At 39.9% G+C, this 17,037-nt stretch overlaps 2 protein-coding genes and 2 non-coding genes across 5 annotated transcripts; all 4 read left to right on the forward strand.

Moving 5' to 3' along the window:
* The first annotated feature begins 514 nt into the window (after nt 1-514).
* On the forward strand, nt 515-8,275 carry naca (nascent polypeptide associated complex subunit alpha). 2 transcript variants are annotated; one of them, XM_032521747.1, is made up of 9 exons: nt 515-761; nt 1,338-1,412; nt 3,364-3,768; nt 6,700-6,785; nt 7,038-7,115; nt 7,207-7,353; nt 7,537-7,665; nt 7,777-7,899; nt 8,162-8,275. In XM_032521747.1, the coding sequence occupies exons 1-9, from the start codon at nt 629-631 to the stop codon at nt 8,174-8,176; spliced, it is 1,191 nt and encodes a 396-aa protein (XP_032377638.1). In that variant the 5' UTR covers nt 515-628; the 3' UTR covers nt 8,177-8,275. The 2 variants fall into 2 exon arrangements, with proteins under 2 accessions (XP_032377638.1, XP_032377639.1); XM_032521748.1 differs by having other exon boundaries at nt 671-761; nt 1,335-1,412.
* LOC116693311 (small nucleolar RNA SNORD59) lies at nt 6,862-6,935 on the forward strand. Its single transcript, XR_004332892.1, has one exon. It is a non-coding gene; the product is annotated as a small nucleolar RNA SNORD59 (small nucleolar RNA).
* LOC116693310 (small nucleolar RNA SNORD59) lies at nt 8,014-8,087 on the forward strand. The gene has a single exon (XR_004332891.1). It is a non-coding gene; the product is annotated as a small nucleolar RNA SNORD59 (small nucleolar RNA).
* Nucleotides 8,276-12,211: 3,936 nt separating the features above from the next.
* On the forward strand, nt 12,212-16,703 carry LOC116693063 (prostaglandin E synthase 3). The gene is made up of 8 exons (XM_032521749.1): nt 12,212-12,482; nt 13,823-13,936; nt 14,098-14,167; nt 14,297-14,395; nt 14,550-14,639; nt 15,297-15,365; nt 15,527-15,554; nt 15,664-16,703. Coding segments are annotated over exons 1-8 (492 nt in total). The 5' UTR covers nt 12,212-12,480; the 3' UTR covers nt 15,684-16,703.
* The last annotated feature ends 334 nt before the right edge of the window (nt 16,704-17,037 follow it).

The following is a 17,037-nucleotide window of genomic DNA, read 5'->3' on the forward strand; positions in this document are numbered from 1 at the left end:
TAGTTATGTTGAGATAATTCAAACTATGGAAATTGAATTCTTTTTATTTTTAGATTTTAAGATTGAATTTAAACATGGACATTTTACTATTTAATATGTTGATCATATACAGTATGTATGTAAAGTCTGTATCAGGAAAATATAGCGGTCGGATAAATGTTGATTAAATGATATGTCCCTCTGATATGTAATAGAGTAATAATAAGATTAACATTTATACAGTATTAGCAATCTATAGCCAGCCATTTGTTGAGTTGGCTCAGCTGGTTTGTAATTAACGGTTATTTTCATTGACATATAAAGTAGCATAACATTAAAATAAGCAAGTACAAATAATCTAAATTGTACTTTTTTTTTGTAGTTTATTTTCTAGTAACAGGTGACAGGTATTTTAACAGACATTTGTACAAGTATAAGGTGGCATCAAATTAAAAAATACAATTAAAAATATTTGTTTTCCTGAAACATTGTACTTGGGTAAAATACTGTTTTTTCTAGTAACCCAACAGTTATACATAAAATGAAAATGCAAAAGTATTCTTACAAATATTTAAAATTTTAACATGATTTTAGTCTAGTAAAAGAAGTAAAACTCCTTCATAACGTACAGTATGTGGATCTGAATATAATGTTAAATAACATATCACTCATTGTGCCTTTAAACAACCCGGAAGAAGAAGGCCGCTCTAAACAGGATATTACCGTGAATCTGAGGTCAGATTTTCTCTCTCACAGCCATCTTGGATATAACGTTCGAGTCGGTGAGTGTCTCCGTTGATAATCCAACATCATCCAGCCTTTTTTCACTTATTACCGTGTGTTTTAAACGTGTCATGCCTTAAAGTAAAGTAGTGTCATCAAGCTGGAACAGATATTGCTTCTATTTTGTCCCTCTCTTCAGTGATATATGTGCCGTTGTACCACCGATTACCTGCTCAAAATGGGGGAACATGACTTCCAGTATACTAGCAGCCTGTCAGGGCCGCAGTGAGCTGACCAGTGGTGTTGATCTTTGTGACAACTTTAAATTTGAGTAAAAAGTGACGGTGTGACTCTTGCCGTTAGCTTTCCCCCGTTGAGGCTGTTAGAAGCAGTTATCTAAATGCTGCTTCATACGAGAGTAACGTCTCAGACCGGGCTGAAGCATGGGCTCCGTCACCTGTTCAATTTACGTTAGCTGTAACTGCAAGTCAGTGTCTGAATCGGCTAACTAGTGCCTGCTAACGACAGTGATCCGTAAAGTGCCACATAAGTCTTGCCTAAATTAGTTTTCCACCACTAGTAACGTTAGTTTTCAAGCCTTTGCTTAAGCTAATAAACTGCATTTTCCTCAGCAGCAACCATGCCTGGTGAAGCTACAGAAACGGTCCCAGTCACAGAGCAGGAGATGCAGCAGCCTCAAGTGGAGACCGGTTCGTATAATTTCCCTGATCATAAACGTGCATGCAATAATGCATATTAAACAACGGGGTCCTGGAACTCAAGGCATGTAGATTTTCCTATTTACCTTGCTGTGACTCAAAGACCAGGTGAATGGTTCAACAAATGGCCAACTATGGAAGGTAATTCAAGCAAAGGGACAATATTTATAATCTGACAACTATTTGGCTCAGGGAGTTGTCCCAGCTGGCTGGACGCTGAGTTGATGTAACAGGTGAAGGTTGTTTTGACTGTCCCCAGCCTTGTGTTGGGACATTTGTAACCATAGTTTACCCATTGGGAGATTTTCAGTGGTGATGTTGCCATCCTTGGTTTGAATAGAGTAATCCAGGACCCCCCCCCTTTCTATTTATACAAACTCACAATGGGGTGTGCGATGACTTGCACTGACAACTGGATTTAACCCACAATGCATGGTGTTGAGTGGTTTTCCCCGTGCACACTAAATGCCTTGAAAACCCACTCAGTATAGATTTGCTATCTGGCACAGATCGTTTTGTGTTGCATGTTATTATTGTAAGATAATTATATTTATTTATCTAAACTGCTATATTTTTAGGGTAATTATGCGTGTAGGTCCTTTTTCTCAAGTTTGATTCTACTGGCATGTAAATATAGCTTAAAGATAATGGACATATTTTGATCAGTTGGCATGATCTACATGGTGCTCTTTTGTCCAAAAATGAGACCGTCTGGTTAATAAATTGAAAAATGGATTTTCCGGACTGTCATATCCTGGATGTGTTGCGTTTATGTCAGGGAGGGTGTTGCATAAACATTTAATTTGTATGAAACAGTGACTCATAACTATTATTTGGCATGATTCTCTAGGTTTTTATACTTTTGTGCGTCACTTTTCACCAGTGTATGTAAACCAGTGTTTTCCCCCAGAAATGGATCTGGATGTTGATGTGCTTGCTCAGGGGTGGGGCAGAGACCTTTTATACCAACAGATCAGTTGCAGCAGTGGAAATTGTTTGCACATGTTTTGGACTTAACATCACGTTATCCTTATAAAAATAAACTCCATGGCAAAAAAGAAAAGACCAGAGCAGTTCAGATGACGTTTGAGAAGGAAAGATGTCTCATTTCAATGAATGTGTTTCCTTGATGACAAGTGATTGATGACTGACGCAGCGTCAACCGTAGATGAGTTGGTACCAACACTTCTCAAAATAAGGGCAAGTGTTGGGTCATTATTTCATAGGGATTGAGTTTGTGTTGGCATTCTCACAACACTCTATTAATGCTGAAAAGTGCTCTAATTTCGATAAAGGTCATTTGAAATGGATTTCATTGTGAATCCAATGAATCAAATCTTCACATACGGACACTGCATGGAGTTTGGACCATGGGGTTATTTTTTTCTTTAACGTAATGCACCAAACACTTTCCCTTTTTATTTTGGTAAAACGCAAGCCAAGCCACATTCTTCTCACAAACTTGTATTTTCTGTTCACGTGTGGAGCACGTTTTCTTTTCCACTTCACAGTGTAGTCATGCAACTCTTAAAATTTGCGTTGAAGTAGATTTGCTCGCCAAACTACTGTGATTGCCCTTCCCCTTGTTACTCTTGTTGCTTAATCTTCCTTAATCCTTAATCAGCTGTAGGAGTATTGAATTCTTCTGCTCCTACTGGGATGGCCATTCCTGTGAGCAAGGCAATCCCACTGGAGAATCCTCCAGAGACCTCTGTACCGGCTCAAGAGATAGTCACCCCTGAAGAAGCTAGCATTCAGACTACTGGTGATCAAGCAAATGGTGTAGCTGCTGGTCAAATGAGCATGCAAACTAAAGAGACTGGGTTGGCGGCAACACCTGTCTCACAGCAAGAGGCGACTGCTGACCCAGCCGGTGCTTCAGCTGACACGCCAGTTCCTCTAGAGTCGGTGCTTTCTGGTGAGACTCCCATTGGTTCCTCAGAAGGACCACCCACTCACGAAGAAGCCGGTTCGTCTGTGAAGGTACAAAGTCAGGAGTCTGTGTCTGCTGAGGAATCAGACAGCCAAGAGGTTGAGCAGGTTTCTGTTGAAGCAGAGGCCTCTGGAGGCAAGCCCAGTGCAGTGCTAGAAGAAATTCCTGATGATCCGAAACCATCTGCTCATGAATACGTGAAGGCCGCTAATGCCCCAAAGACTGAGGTAGAAAACTTAAAGAATCTTTGCCTGGTTGCAGCTCAGGACGAAGCATTGCCTGGTGATAACGTTGACGTGGGTACTCAAAATGAAGAACTTGACAAGAAAGCTGTTAGACTTCTCTCCAAGGCCATTCAGTCAAAGGAGTCCTCCAAATGTGGAGGCCCACCTTTTTCAACTCGCCACCTGTCAGGTTGGTTTATCCTAAAAAGCAGGCGCTCCCTTCTCCCCACGTTGTCGCAATCATTTGAATGCATCTTTTTAAATGTGTTGGGCATATTTTCGCAGGTGGTAACATTCTTTTATTGATTTAGACATAGTTTGGAGGAAATGCCTTATTGTACTTGTGTTTAATTGCATAGGATTCGATAAGGTTATTTTTTCGGCCAGGTGTTGGGTCAGTTCTACCATGAAACACCAGTTCAGTGATAGCCGGTGCATTTATGCACCTGCTAATGTGCAGGGGTGATATTTCACGATGTGGCGATGTGCATTATAAATATGATTTTTCCCTTTCGTCCTAAGTGCATTCTCACTCAATTTTAGAATGGTTTTCTGTGTGGAAGTAAGTAGTATGGTCTGCATTTTGAGTGTTTTGCATCAAACTCTAAAGCTAGGCAGGTGTGTCTTTTTCCTAACCCTAAGCAAGGAGATTGGGTCTTGGTTTGTGATCTTTTAATCCGCATGAGTAAGACTTCTCCTGTCAAAAGACTTAAAAGTGATTTTTCTATTCAGCTACACCTCCTGCCCCAGCTTCCACCCAGAAACCTCAGGCAGCTTCTGGCCCTGCAAAGCCCAAAGGCAAAGATGCCAAGAATGTGCAGGGTTCCTCTGCCCCAAAGGCTGTTCCTGGCAGAAGAAAACGTTCTTCCATGTCTGCCTCTTCCTCCTCTCCCACCTCACCAAAATCTACTTCTTCCACTACCCCCCTTTCACCCGTGCCATCGCCCTTAGCTACCTCACCTGGCCTCACTAGTCAGGCAAACAGCTTTGCCCCGAAAGTTGTCAAGGCTGGCAAACAAGGAAAAGCTAAGAAAGGAGAGGCATTTGTGCCTGCTCCTACCCCTTTGAAGTGCAAGGTCACGCCATCAAATGAAAACCATGTAGAGGCTAGCCCTAAGCAAACTGTAGTTGAAGCAAAATCTGCCCCAGTTGAGCCAAAGAAGCCCCCAGCAGCTGCTTCAAATCCTGTTGCAGCTCCAGCTGCTTTTAAAGTTGCCTCAATGCCCGCGGTGGCAGCTCCCATTTCATTTTCAGATACTCTTACCTCTAGCCCTCCCGCATCAGCTGAAGTCAAGACCACTCAATCAAAAGCTGCTCCTGTTATTGCAGATGCTGATGAAGATCTCCCTCCACTTATCCCACCTGAGAAGCCAATTAAATTGCCAGCCCCTGTACCGACTGTGGAGGTGAAGGTAACATCCAAGCCCCAGATAGATATTGAGCCCACGTCTGTGCCTGTTAAGGTTGTCGCAGCAGCAACGGTTAAATCTGCTCCTGTTGAAAGTGCTAAAGTTGTTGCTGAAGCCTCAACTGCAGCTGTTAAGGTTGCTAAACCAGCCCACATCGAAGATCCTAAAACAGGCCCAGCTAAAATTGAGGCTGTTAAGGGGGCCTCCCCAAGCAAACCTTCTCCTGAGCCAGCTGAGGCCAAACCTGCTCCTGTTGAGGTTAAGCCAGGTGCTCAGGCCAAACCTGCCCCAGTGGCAGCTGCTGCGCTGGCTGCTCAGGCCAAACCTGCTGCTCAGGCCAAACTTGCCCCAGTGGCAGCTGCTGCTCCAGCTGCTCAGGCCAAACCTGCTCCAGTGGCAGCTGCTGCTCCAGCTGCTCAGGCCAAACCTGCTCCTGTTGAGGTTAAGCCAGGTGCTCAGGCCAAACCTGCCCCAGTGGCAGCTGCTGCTCCAGCTGCTCAGGCCAAACCTGCTCCAGTGGCAGCTGCTGCTCAGGCCAAACCTGCTCCTGTTGAGGTTAAGCCAGGTGCTCAGGCCAAACCTGCCCCAGTGGCAGCTGCTGCTCAGGCCAAACTTGCCCCAGTGGCAGCTGCTGCTCCAGCTGCTCAGGCCAAACCTGCTCCAGTGGCAGCTGCTGCTCCAGCTGCTCAGGCCAAACCGGCTCCAGTGGCAGCTGCTGCTCCAGCTGCTCAGGCCAAACCGGCTCCAGTGGCAGCTGCTGCTCAGGCCAAACTTGCCCCAGTGGCAGCTGCTGCTCCAGCTGCTCAGGCCAAACCTGCTCCAGTGGCAGCTGCTGCTCCAGTGCCAGCTGCTGAGCCAGCTACAGAAGCTAAACCAGCTGCCGCTGAGGTTACCAACCCCACCCCTGTGATGGGTGCTAAGCCAGTCATTGCGGCACCAGCTGTGGTTGCCAAGCCTTCTCCAATTGAGCCTGCTGTTCCTGCCCCAGCCCCAGCTCCCCTTAAACTCACATTTGCTGAGGCAGTTGCAAAACCTGCCCCTGTTAAACCTGAGGTTGAGGTAATCGGTAAAACTCCTTCTGAATCCGTCTCTACACCCAAACCTGTCCCCACACCTGCTAAAGCTCCAGTCAAGGTGGAGCCTGTGATCAAGAACGACAAGGGTATTTTCTTTCTTTCTTTCTTTTTGTGCAATTTTTTTCCAATATCTAAGCCTCTGGGAACTGCTCAGAGGCTGAGATATGTTGTCTTAAAAAGCCATCCATGGTAGTGAGGTATACATTTTAAATGGTCCTTTCTTAAAGATGCAACCTAGTTAACATGGATGCTCCTAATTTTGTGAAATTTTGTTGGATATGGTTAGTACTGTTGTGCAGTTTCATGTGTGCAATGATTTAAAAAAAATCAGTGAAGATGTCCTGTGGCGGTCTGGTCAATGTGTCATTGGACAGGAGGGTATTGTCAACTTTAGAAGTTCTGACGCTTTTGCAACCACAAGTTAATGTTTATCGCAGTTTTACATTTCCTTCAAGTTTTCAACATATTCGGTGGGTGTATGTTCATCTCGGGTCACAGCATACTTTATTTGGTATCACTATTAACCTGCCTTTTTTATTCTCCAGAATTAATGCGGCATATTTTCTTAATGACTTGCAAACATACATGTATATGATAGTTTGCATGTTGTGGCTAACTTGATTTCTGGTTCTGTAGGATCCGGTACAGAGTCAGACAGTGATGACTCAGTCCCTGAGCTGGAGGAACAGGACTCTGCACAGACACAGACACAGCAAGCTCAGGTGAGAGTTCAGTCTGGTCTTGAATACCGTCAACTTGAACTTAAACCCTTTTTTTGAAGGGGTGTTTATCCTTTACTCTTCAGTGATGATTTATACAGTGACTTTCGTTCTTCTGAGCCTACTGAAGCCAATCTTTCTGTCCTGAGAAGAGAAAGTGTTTGCACTATGACAAAAACCTAAAAGTCTCCTAATTCCTCAGGCTACATTTTTTTTGTTGATGTAACGTATGGATGAATATTCGGTGTCTTACAGCTTGCAGCAGCTGCCGAAATAGACGAGGAACCTGTCAGCAAAGCCAAACAGAGCCGCAGTGAAAAGAAAGCACGAAAGGTAATGATCTCAGTGTGACGGTAGAGGTAATTTCCTTTCTTTGAAGGTCAAAATTGGCCACATTGGTAAAATGACTTGTATTTTTTTACAGGCGATGTCGAAGCTTGGTCTCAGGCAGGTAACGGGGGTCACCAGGGTCACCATTCGCAAGTCAAAGAACATCTTGTTTGTCATTACCAAACCAGACGTCTACAAGAGCCCTGCATCAGACACATACATCGTCTTCGGTGAAGCTAAGGTATGTAGCCAGTCTAGTAATTACACTTGTCTTACTGTCCGGTCTAGTTTTAACTTCCTATAAGGCAGCAGACTACTGATTTAAAGATCCAAGTAATAACACACGAATCATCAAAATGGTACAAAATACTCAATTGAAAATGTTCTGCCAAATGTATTATCTTATTTTACTCTTGTTTCCTAGATCGAAGATCTTTCCCAGCAAGCCCAGCTGGCTGCCGCAGAAAAATTCAAGGTACAGGGAGAAGCTGTATCAAACATCCAGGAAAACACACAGACGCCAACAGTACAGGAGGAGAGCGAAGAAGAAGAGGTAAGACGCAGTTGTAATCAAGTGAAGATGGACACTTACAAATATGCAATTTGTTGTTTTGTTTGTGCGATACAAAAATTCACCACCCTTTTTTTTTTTTTAAATAAACAGGTGGATGAGACCGGAGTTGAGGTCAAGGACATCGAACTCGTCATGTCACAAGCCAACGTGTCGCGGGCGAAGGCTGTGCGCGCCCTGAAGAACAACAACAACGACATTGTCAATGCTATTATGGTAAGATTTTAGAAACTGAAAACTACTGAAGGTTAAAAAGGTTTGGAGTCTTTGTTCAACGTGCCATTTTAAATGGTTTGCTCAGATCTCTGTAGATAAATGTGTATGTAAAACTCTTCAGTGATGAATAATACAGTGACTTTCGTTCTTCTGAATTTACTGAAGCCAACATTTCTGTCCTGAGAAGAGAAAAAAATCTTTAAATTGTAGGGAAAACATCTTAAAACATATCTTAACAAACTTTTTTTTGTTCCTTTTGCAGGAGTTGACAATGTAATGGGACCCTGGTAATAAAGGGTTGAAGAAAGGTTGCTGATTTAAGCTCGTTTATACAATTTATACCCAAGATGGAAATAAAGTTGTGGCTTGATAAAATGAATTTTCTGTTTTTGCACTTCATTGGGAAATGGGGTAGGGCAGGCGTCCCCTCAGCTGACTGAAATTGCTAGAATTTTTATTTTTTATTTATAAATAGGGGTCACAGGGAGCTGGACCCACCGCATGATACCCTGTTGACACTTTAATTGATATGATTGTCATTGCCTTGAGCTAAACTTGACAATGAACACCCTTCAGTGAATAGATGTGTCTTTATCCAAAGTTGAGCAGTTTTTGGAAAAAATTGGTGTATCTGTAACCGACTGCAGGTCACATTTCAATTTTCCCTTTTAAAGAAAATGGATAAATCTGATAGGCCTTGGTATGGTTAAGAGTATGAAAGAAAAGGGACTGCTACACAACTTAAAAAATAAAATACAAAAAATGGACTGGTCTATAATCTTTGTCAAATTTTGGAAAGATTGACCTGGATTCAGACTTGAGTGTTTATGGAACCATATGAGAAGGTGTCAGACTACTTTGAGCTGCCGCATGTTTGTCAAGTGTTTCCTTATTCTTTTCTTCAGCCGAATCTGAAAATTAATAGAAGCTACAGCTGTTGAATAAATATAGCGGATTAGCAAGTACACTATTACTCTGTAGTAGTAAAAAAAAGTAGTACAGTCATGTATAAAGTAGTTACAAATGGAAAAATACTCAAAGTATGAATACCTCTTTTAAGGTTCCCTGAGGAGTTTATGACCTCTTGTAACCTATGGAGCTTTTTATGAGTGAGTTCCTGTTTTGTTTATTTCATGTGCGCACACACACACACACACACACACACACACACACGCATACGGGTGACTCAAAGTCCTACCAAGGGTGCTGCGCTTTTCCACCGGGAAGAAGACTGCAAGCTGGTAAACATGGATGTAAAACATGCTGGATTTAAACTGCTTTAAAAATAGGCGTTGCAAATATTTTATGAAGAAGTGTTTTTTTTCCCACGCCACTTTAGACTCCACTACATCTCGAGGGAAATATTGTAATTTAAACTGCACATTGTTTGACAGCTTTAGTTACTTTACAAATAAAAACGTTCTGCGCACAAAACCTGAAGAATTTCTAAAATGTGTTTTGAGGTAGATTAAATACTCAAGTTTATACATGTACAACTGAAACATTTTTTTCTGCATTAAATACTTTTAAATTCCATACTTATGTCTTTCCTGCTTATACTTACATACATTTTCAATGCAGGGCTTTTACGTATAGAGGAGAATTTTTAGTGTGATTCTAGTACTTACTATAAGTTACTATACTGTGCCTTTTAAATGTTTCTGAAACAGTTATTTTTCTACAGATGCTACTGATATAAGTGAGAATAACAGTGAAAAGAATGCTATTTATATTTACACTAAACAAACATAAACGCAACGACTTTATGTACACAAAAGGCTTATTTCTCTCAAATATTGTTCACAAATCAGTCTAAATCTGTGTTAATGAGCACTTTGCTCTTTGCCTAGATAATCCATCCACCTCACAGGTTTGGCATATCAAGATGCTGATTAGACAACATAATTATTGCACAGGTGTGCCTTAGGCTGGCCACAATAAAAGACCACTCTGTGGCCACTTTTTGTGGCTGTACGTCAGTAGCCAACATTAAATTGTGCCCCCTTCCATTAAACGTAGATGTTTTATTCCTTTTAGGAAGTCTGTGTTTGTGTTGGCCTACCTTTTGCTTTTCCCATCTCCCCCTGTACATTTGAAAAGTGTCCTTGAGTTTCATGAAATTTGCTATATAAATCTAAGTTATTTGTAACATATTCTCATAATGTAAATTAATGATTTTCTGTTTGAGCAAAACATTCATTGCGACTATATAACCTCCCGGTAACACTAACTCAGTAATCTACAGTTGTTAAGAAAGCACTGTAAAGATCTTTATGACAGCAGGTGTGGTAAAAACACTACCGCTCATGGCCAAAGTGGCCACTAGAATCAACACAAACTGAAAGTTACACAAAGCTCAGAATACTTCCTCCACCCCTGGGTACAAGTAGCCCATGTTTTTAAGTAGCCTACGTTGTGTGAACAAGCTCATCAAAAGTTAATTCTGTTTAAAGAGGGCGGCTGCACTAACGCCAAATTGTCAAAACTCAAATAAATACCAACGTTTCCCTTTTTGCTAGAAAGGGATGAGTTTGGACAGCCATTTTGTTTCACAGTCCTCTGATGTTGAGTCACTTTTACAGAGATTGAGATTTCCATCATTGATGCAACAGGGCCCAAGATACACTGACTTTTAGTCCCTACTATGTTGAGCTAAAAAATCCTTCTGTTTATGAGAGCCTCCTACATTTTTTTAACCTCCACCCACACCAGTGTGTAACATTGGCTTTCAGTTAAAATCTGTAACCCCAAAAGTCACATTATGATGGTAAATCTAATCTCTTTGGGACTGTTGGTTGGACAAAACTGATAGAAAATCACAAACAGGTATTTGTCTTTTAACATATCTTACTATTGACTTGTTTTTTTAGATTTTAGCTGTGTGAACTCTTTACTTCTGTTTTGATGTATGGACTCTGATAGCTTAACTTTATGTTCATCTGTTTATTTAAAGTGAAGACACTGGCTTTTATTTACCTCCCATTTCGGTTCCAGATTTGGAGGTCAGATGGACTGATGGTCAGAAGGGCTATTAATTCACCCCCGCCCTCTTGCTGTCAGCTTGTCAGAGGGTTAGTAAGCAATTGATTCTCCAAGACTCTTCTCTCAGACTCTCATGATTAACTTAAACTTCTTTTCAGTGGTGTAGTTTAATGTGTTGTAGTGGATATGCTGTACTATATATATATATATGGTACAGTATATAAAAAAAAAATCAAACAAACATGAAAGTACATCAAAGTGTGTGGTGTGGGGTCTGGGTGTCCTCCCCCAGGGTTATTTTGAGTGTCAAAGAATTCATTTTCTGCATTCCTTACATATACACCAATTTATGGTGGAAATACCTTTATTTAGCCTATGAGAAGGAAAAGGCAGATGACATCAAAATCTATTAAAATATAAAGCAGTAACTCGGTGAGAGCTTTCACATCAAGAAAGTCTCTGCATGTTCTGCTACCCAACCCTGTATTTGTGAATACAAATATCTGAAGTAAAAGTTCTCTCATAAAACTATGTTGTTGATTTCTTAGTGGGTATATCATAGACATATAAATGTCTATGATAATGTTTATAAATTACAAATGTTTGTATGTCTATGGGGTGTATAGCCTTCTGTGTATACCTGTGTAACACCTAGACTACACCACCTTATTTGCGCAAAGAATAAATACTTTGTTGATTGACTTAATTATATAATCTGCCTTAATTCAGATCTCACCTAGGTATTATAATTTCTACCAGACACGATATTTGAATATGTCTATTTGGTGTTTCACTATTTTTCTTACATTTTATATTAACCAAATGATTAATCTACTTGGCAGGTTAATGTGGAGATAAATGATAATAAAGTAATAATTGTTTATTTTTGGTTTATATTATTATATGACCAACATCGTCCTGCTTGACTTTTTATTCCAGTATAGTTTCTAATTTTATTTCTATTCTTATTTTAGTTTTATATAACTCTTATTTATTTTGTACTTTCTGAGTATAATCATGTCCTCATGGCTGCCGTGCCAAACTTCTCCTTAGGGGACCCACAAAGGCGTAACTAATCTTTTCTTGTCTATTTCCATTCTTTAATGTACTTATGTTTAGCTGATTGTTCGTCGCGCACTGGTAAATGCACTATAAGTACCCAAAAAAATTATAATTGTTATTTTCAAAGATTGCGTGCACGGCTTTTGTCGTAAATATGTGTATTTATTCTAACCTGAAATGCTACCAGTTCCATCTGAAGATTGTTCTTATGATTTAGGTCATCTGAGGCAATCGTACTGGGTGGTACGGACACGGTCAATCAATGTGTTTCCCATCAGGAGTTCACGGTGCCTCCTCCACATCACCCGCAGCTGTGGCTGAAAACTCTAGAAACGTCTAGTAGGTACGTACGCTCCAACTGCGTCAGTACTGTCATTCTCATCTTGGGATCCGCAAGAAGATCCGGAGTAGAGTCCACAGGCTAGAGGCGTTTACATTGCTTGTTTGTGGACAGCATCCCTTATTTTTTGCAGGCATCGCCTTTCATTTCAAGAGACGGTTTTACCTACGAAAAAGAAGCTCACTTCACGTCCAGACATGTAAGTTGTGGAAGGTAGCATGAGCGTACTACGGAGGGAAAGTGCGATAGCACAACCTACTTTGCTAGTTAGCTAACGTTAGCCTTCTGACAACATGCTTTTCAAAGGCGGGAGGTTGGCCTTGCTTCAATGGACTATAAGCTAACGGCAACTCGCTATCTAGCTAGAATCTAGTAAAGAACACAATGCTACATCGCAGTTATTGTGGCAGACCCGGTATCCCAGTATAAGCTGAACCAAAACTGCTACTATTGCTTAACGGTGTAGAATGGAGCAGTCGCACCGCATGGCTTAACTAAGAGCATCGTTAGCATGGCTAGCCAAGCTAATAGTGTTCATTGAACGAATTCGCCTAAAAGGCTATCACCAGATTAGCATCAGGTCTGTGTTAGAAGTCATGATTTCAGCATTATAAAGAAAACACAGGATCTGCAGGTCGAGATGCATGTTTGCAATTGAATTGAAAAGTTGTGAATGGAGTGAGCAACGTTAAATCAACATTTTCTATATAGCATGCTGCCTTGATTGGTCCACGTTAATGTCTAAGAGGATTTAGCCCAGTTTAATACCAGGAGCAATACCGTGTCGTTAAATATGCAGAAAAAGAAATTGCAACCACTCATGTAGTTCACGGGAAAAAAATATTAACTCATCAACAAACGGAAGTCACTATCGTTAGTGTCGTTATTGAATAATGTTGTACAACTGACATGTAACTGTGCTGGAAGTCTCATTACCTACACATCGTTTAATACGTTTTTTTAATTTTATTTTTTTATTGTGCAATGGGGTAAAAACAATGGATTATTCCATGTTCTTCTCTTGTAAGTCTCACTCAGGACTTCATTAATTGATCTTGCTCAAACGTTTGCAGCTTCAAGGTAAAACTATTACATTATACAACACTATTTATCATGAAGGAAAACCTGAGCTCAACCCACCTAAACATCTTGATAATTTGAATTTGGCTTTTCATGTTTTAGCATTCTCAGATGTTTCACTTTTGAGGGTTCTTGATACAGGAGCACACAGTAACTGGATGCTCTGTGGCAACCTGATACATAGGCGTTTTGATGCCTAAAAGACTAACTCCCACCTGTCACCAGCACTGGTGACCTGTATTATGTATGTTTTATGCAAGTTGTGGGTCTGATAAGCTTTACTGCTATACAAATAGGAAAGGTTTTAGCATTGTTTCTGTTTTTTTTTTTAACCGGATCCTAAGAGCTGTACTTTTGAATCGATTTTGTGGTTACAACTGGCTATTAAATTTGTCAAACTATCTACTATTTAGACTGTTTACACATGTTGATGTTTTGATGACCTCCGTTCCTTCACAGGCATCCAGCAACTGCCAAGTGGTACGATAGGAGGGACGCCGTTTTTATAGAGTTCTGTGTAGCAGACAGTAAAGACCTTAAAATCAATTTTGATAAAGCCAAGTGTGGTTTCAGGTACGTTTTGTCTATTGTTGGTTGTTAGTAAAGCCCTCAAGTAGTATTTAAACATGAATTTCTTGTGAAATGTATTGTGGGTTCTGCTCTGTATTTTTGGTGAGTAATGTGATTTTTATTTTATTTCCCCCAAAATGTGTAATTTTATCTTTTTTCCACAGTTGTGTTGGAGGAACAGACAATGTCAAACATGAGAATGAAATAGACCTTTTTGAAGCCATTGATGAAAATGTAAGTTACACCGACTTGTTGCATTGAACATTATTTTCAAACATTGAAACCGTATTGCAAAATGAATTGTACAAGTTGCAGATTAAAACTCCTGAAATATTTCTTTATTTCCATTCCACTTCAACGCAGGAATCGAAACATAAACGCACAGATCGCTCAGTGTTGTGCTATCTACGAAAAGCACAGCCAGGGAAACCATGGCCGAGGCTAACAAAAGAGAAGGCTAAGGTCAGTTAAACGCACAAACGCGGCCATTTAATGTAATTAACGGTTTGTATCCTACATTTATTTGAAATGCTAACAGTTAACGGCATGATACAGTAATCATATGCAAAACTTTAGAATGGCATAAATGAGAAATCACTGTTTTGTGTGCTCACAGCTGAGTTGGCTCAGTGTCGACTTCAACAACTGGAAAGACTGGGAGGATGACTCCGATGAGGAGATGGGCAACTTTGATCAATTCTCAGATGTAAGCACTATGCATTGATAAGAGTGGGGGAAGTAATTCATTATTGCTATAAGAGGTACATTTTAGGAATTAAAAGGTTTTTGTAAATTGTTCTCTCGGCTTTTAATAACATCAGTCTACACATGACATTTCGCCAAGGGCCAAAATGTATGCTTTAAATGTGCAGAAGTCCCAATATTGTAATTGTATTTTTTCATATAACAACTTAATAATTCACCATTGGTATAAAAGTTAAGTACAGATTGTAAGGTAAAATAAAAAATGGAAGCATCGGTGGTTCCTGATACATGGTTGCATGTCATTCCCCACTTTTCTACTCCCTCATTTTCTTTTATTTCCACTTGTCGCCCTCTTTTGAAGGCATAAAATGCCACTGAAATAATTATTAGGAAAAAGATCTTTGGGGAAAAATTGGCAAATAATATAAATACCGTAATGCAGAGAGTGAGATTGGTGCAGCTCTACAATTTAGTCTTTGCCAGTTCTTCTACTTATCAAGTGCTGTAGAAAAATGTAACTCACAGTACATCTCAATTCTGTGTGCCAGTTATGAACCAAACCGAGATTAAAAAGATTTTTCAGATTGACGTCTTTTGCAGTAGCATAATTTGTTTAATAATGAACTCTCTTACATATAATTCTGGTTAAATATTACAGATGATGAACAACATGGGAGGGGAGGATGACCTGCCTGGGCTAGACGGTGCAGATGATGGCGCAGATGATGTAAGAATCCATTTTTATTTCTAAGAATGAATCTCTTATTCATAAATAAGAAACTGATCATCAATCCGATGTTAATCAGTATCAGCAAGGCTGTTGTGTCATTGTGAACAATTAAATCAGTTATAGTGTGTCACATTTTTCAACCTTATCTCCTTTTTTAGGATGACTCTGCAGATAGCGATGATGAGAGTAAGTATTTATGAGCCAACTACATCTGTAAACGATTGCTTCCATTTTTGATAGTAAGTTGGTTGTGATGCAAGATTTAATGTTATTTCTGTTCTACTTGACTCTTTAGAAATGCCAGATTTGGAATAGAAGACTGTAAGACTCTGGAAAGAAAATGGAAGAACATAGGGCAAGAGGAATCATAACAAATGTATATCTTGAAATTGAAGGCAGTGACCAACAAATGTACATATGAGTCAGTAGCCATATTTAAATCCATAGCCTCAGCTCCAAACTCTTGACCGATCAGTACACTGAAGATTGATATGCATGGTATTGTACAGAGCAGCTATCTCCACTTCCATTTGCTGTACTGCACCTTTTTGGGTATCTTGTTTTACTGTTAAATATTACAAGTAAGCACACTATTTGTTGGAAAAGCTGTCTAGTTGTCCTAAACTGAGCAATACGTGTTAACAGGTTTACAATTTGTTTTCAAATAAATTGTGGTTTAAAATGATTAGGCCCACCCATTCCCAATGTTGTGGTTTTCAGTAAGTCGACCGGTGTAGTTTCTCATGATTTAAAGACACTCGCTATGTACATCATACAAATTGAATGCATTTACTGATTGGGTTCCTCTAAAGCCTTCCATGTCCCGCAAATTAGATATCCAGGGAGCCAGTCTTTGTTTCTGTGGCTTAACCTTCCAGCCTACATGTTTCCCTTTACTTGTTTTAATGTTTATAAAATTGGAATATTCTGAAATCATTGCAGCATCTTCCCAGTTTATGATCTACTTTGTTAATCTGAATGAATTCCACATATTTAGTATCTTTACAGTTCCTCTTTCCATAACCTAACATGCACACTCATGTTAAACTGCAGAAATATAATGAAATGTTTTGCAACTGATACCGTGGCTTGAAGCTTGGTTGGTCCTTAGCATCGTGTGGTTTGTTGCTATTCCCCAGGTTGTTTGCGTTTGTTCTTCTAGAATGATCCCCCCCCCCCCCCCTCTCTCGGCGAGGGCTTGTTGAACGATGTGACGTGTAATGACCAAATTACATTTGCACTGTCAATAAAATGTAAGGGGAGACAAATGTTGAATTACAGTGGATATTCTTTTTTTTATTGTCTACATCTTTCTAATAAACAGTTTAAGAATCATTTTAAATGCCTTTTTTTTTTTTTCTTAGATGACATTTGACTTGTGTTTTATCCATTTTAGATTAAGTGTTCCATGTTTTGAAAATTGGTAATTTTGGGCAGAATATATAATTTATTTTGGGAAGTTGTAGGAGCAAGTTCAACTTGTAACCTGGTTATTGTGGCAATATCCCACATTTATAATATCAGTAAATTCATTTTCAATAAACTATATTTTGGATAAAAATATTAACCATTAAAAAGGCTACTGAAGCAGCCTACAGTCATGCTGTATTGACACTTTAGCTTCTCTTGTGATAGAATTGTTTTAAGATTGGTTACCCAGGGCCTTACA

This window comes from Etheostoma spectabile, chromosome 7 (assembly GCF_008692095.1).
Source record: "Etheostoma spectabile isolate EspeVRDwgs_2016 chromosome 7, UIUC_Espe_1.0, whole genome shotgun sequence".
NCBI classification, from domain to species: domain Eukaryota; kingdom Metazoa; phylum Chordata; class Actinopteri; order Perciformes; family Percidae; genus Etheostoma; species Etheostoma spectabile.

Coding starts and splice junctions, on each gene's coding strand:
- naca (XM_032521747.1), top strand. CDS start 629: ATGTTAAATAACATATCACTCATTGTGCCTTTAAACAACCCGGAAGAA. Junction 6,786..7,037: donor CACAGACACAGCAAGCTCAG/GTGAGAGTTCAG, acceptor GGTGTCTTACAG/CTTGCAGCAGCTGCCGAAAT. Junction 7,116..7,206: donor GTGAAAAGAAAGCACGAAAG/GTAATGATCTCA, acceptor ATTTTTTTACAG/GCGATGTCGAAGCTTGGTCT.
- LOC116693063 (XM_032521749.1), top strand. Junction 13,937..14,097: donor AAAGCCAAGTGTGGTTTCAG/GTACGTTTTGTC, acceptor TTTTTTCCACAG/TTGTGTTGGAGGAACAGACA. Junction 14,640..15,296: donor ACTTTGATCAATTCTCAGAT/GTAAGCACTATG, acceptor TAAATATTACAG/ATGATGAACAACATGGGAGG.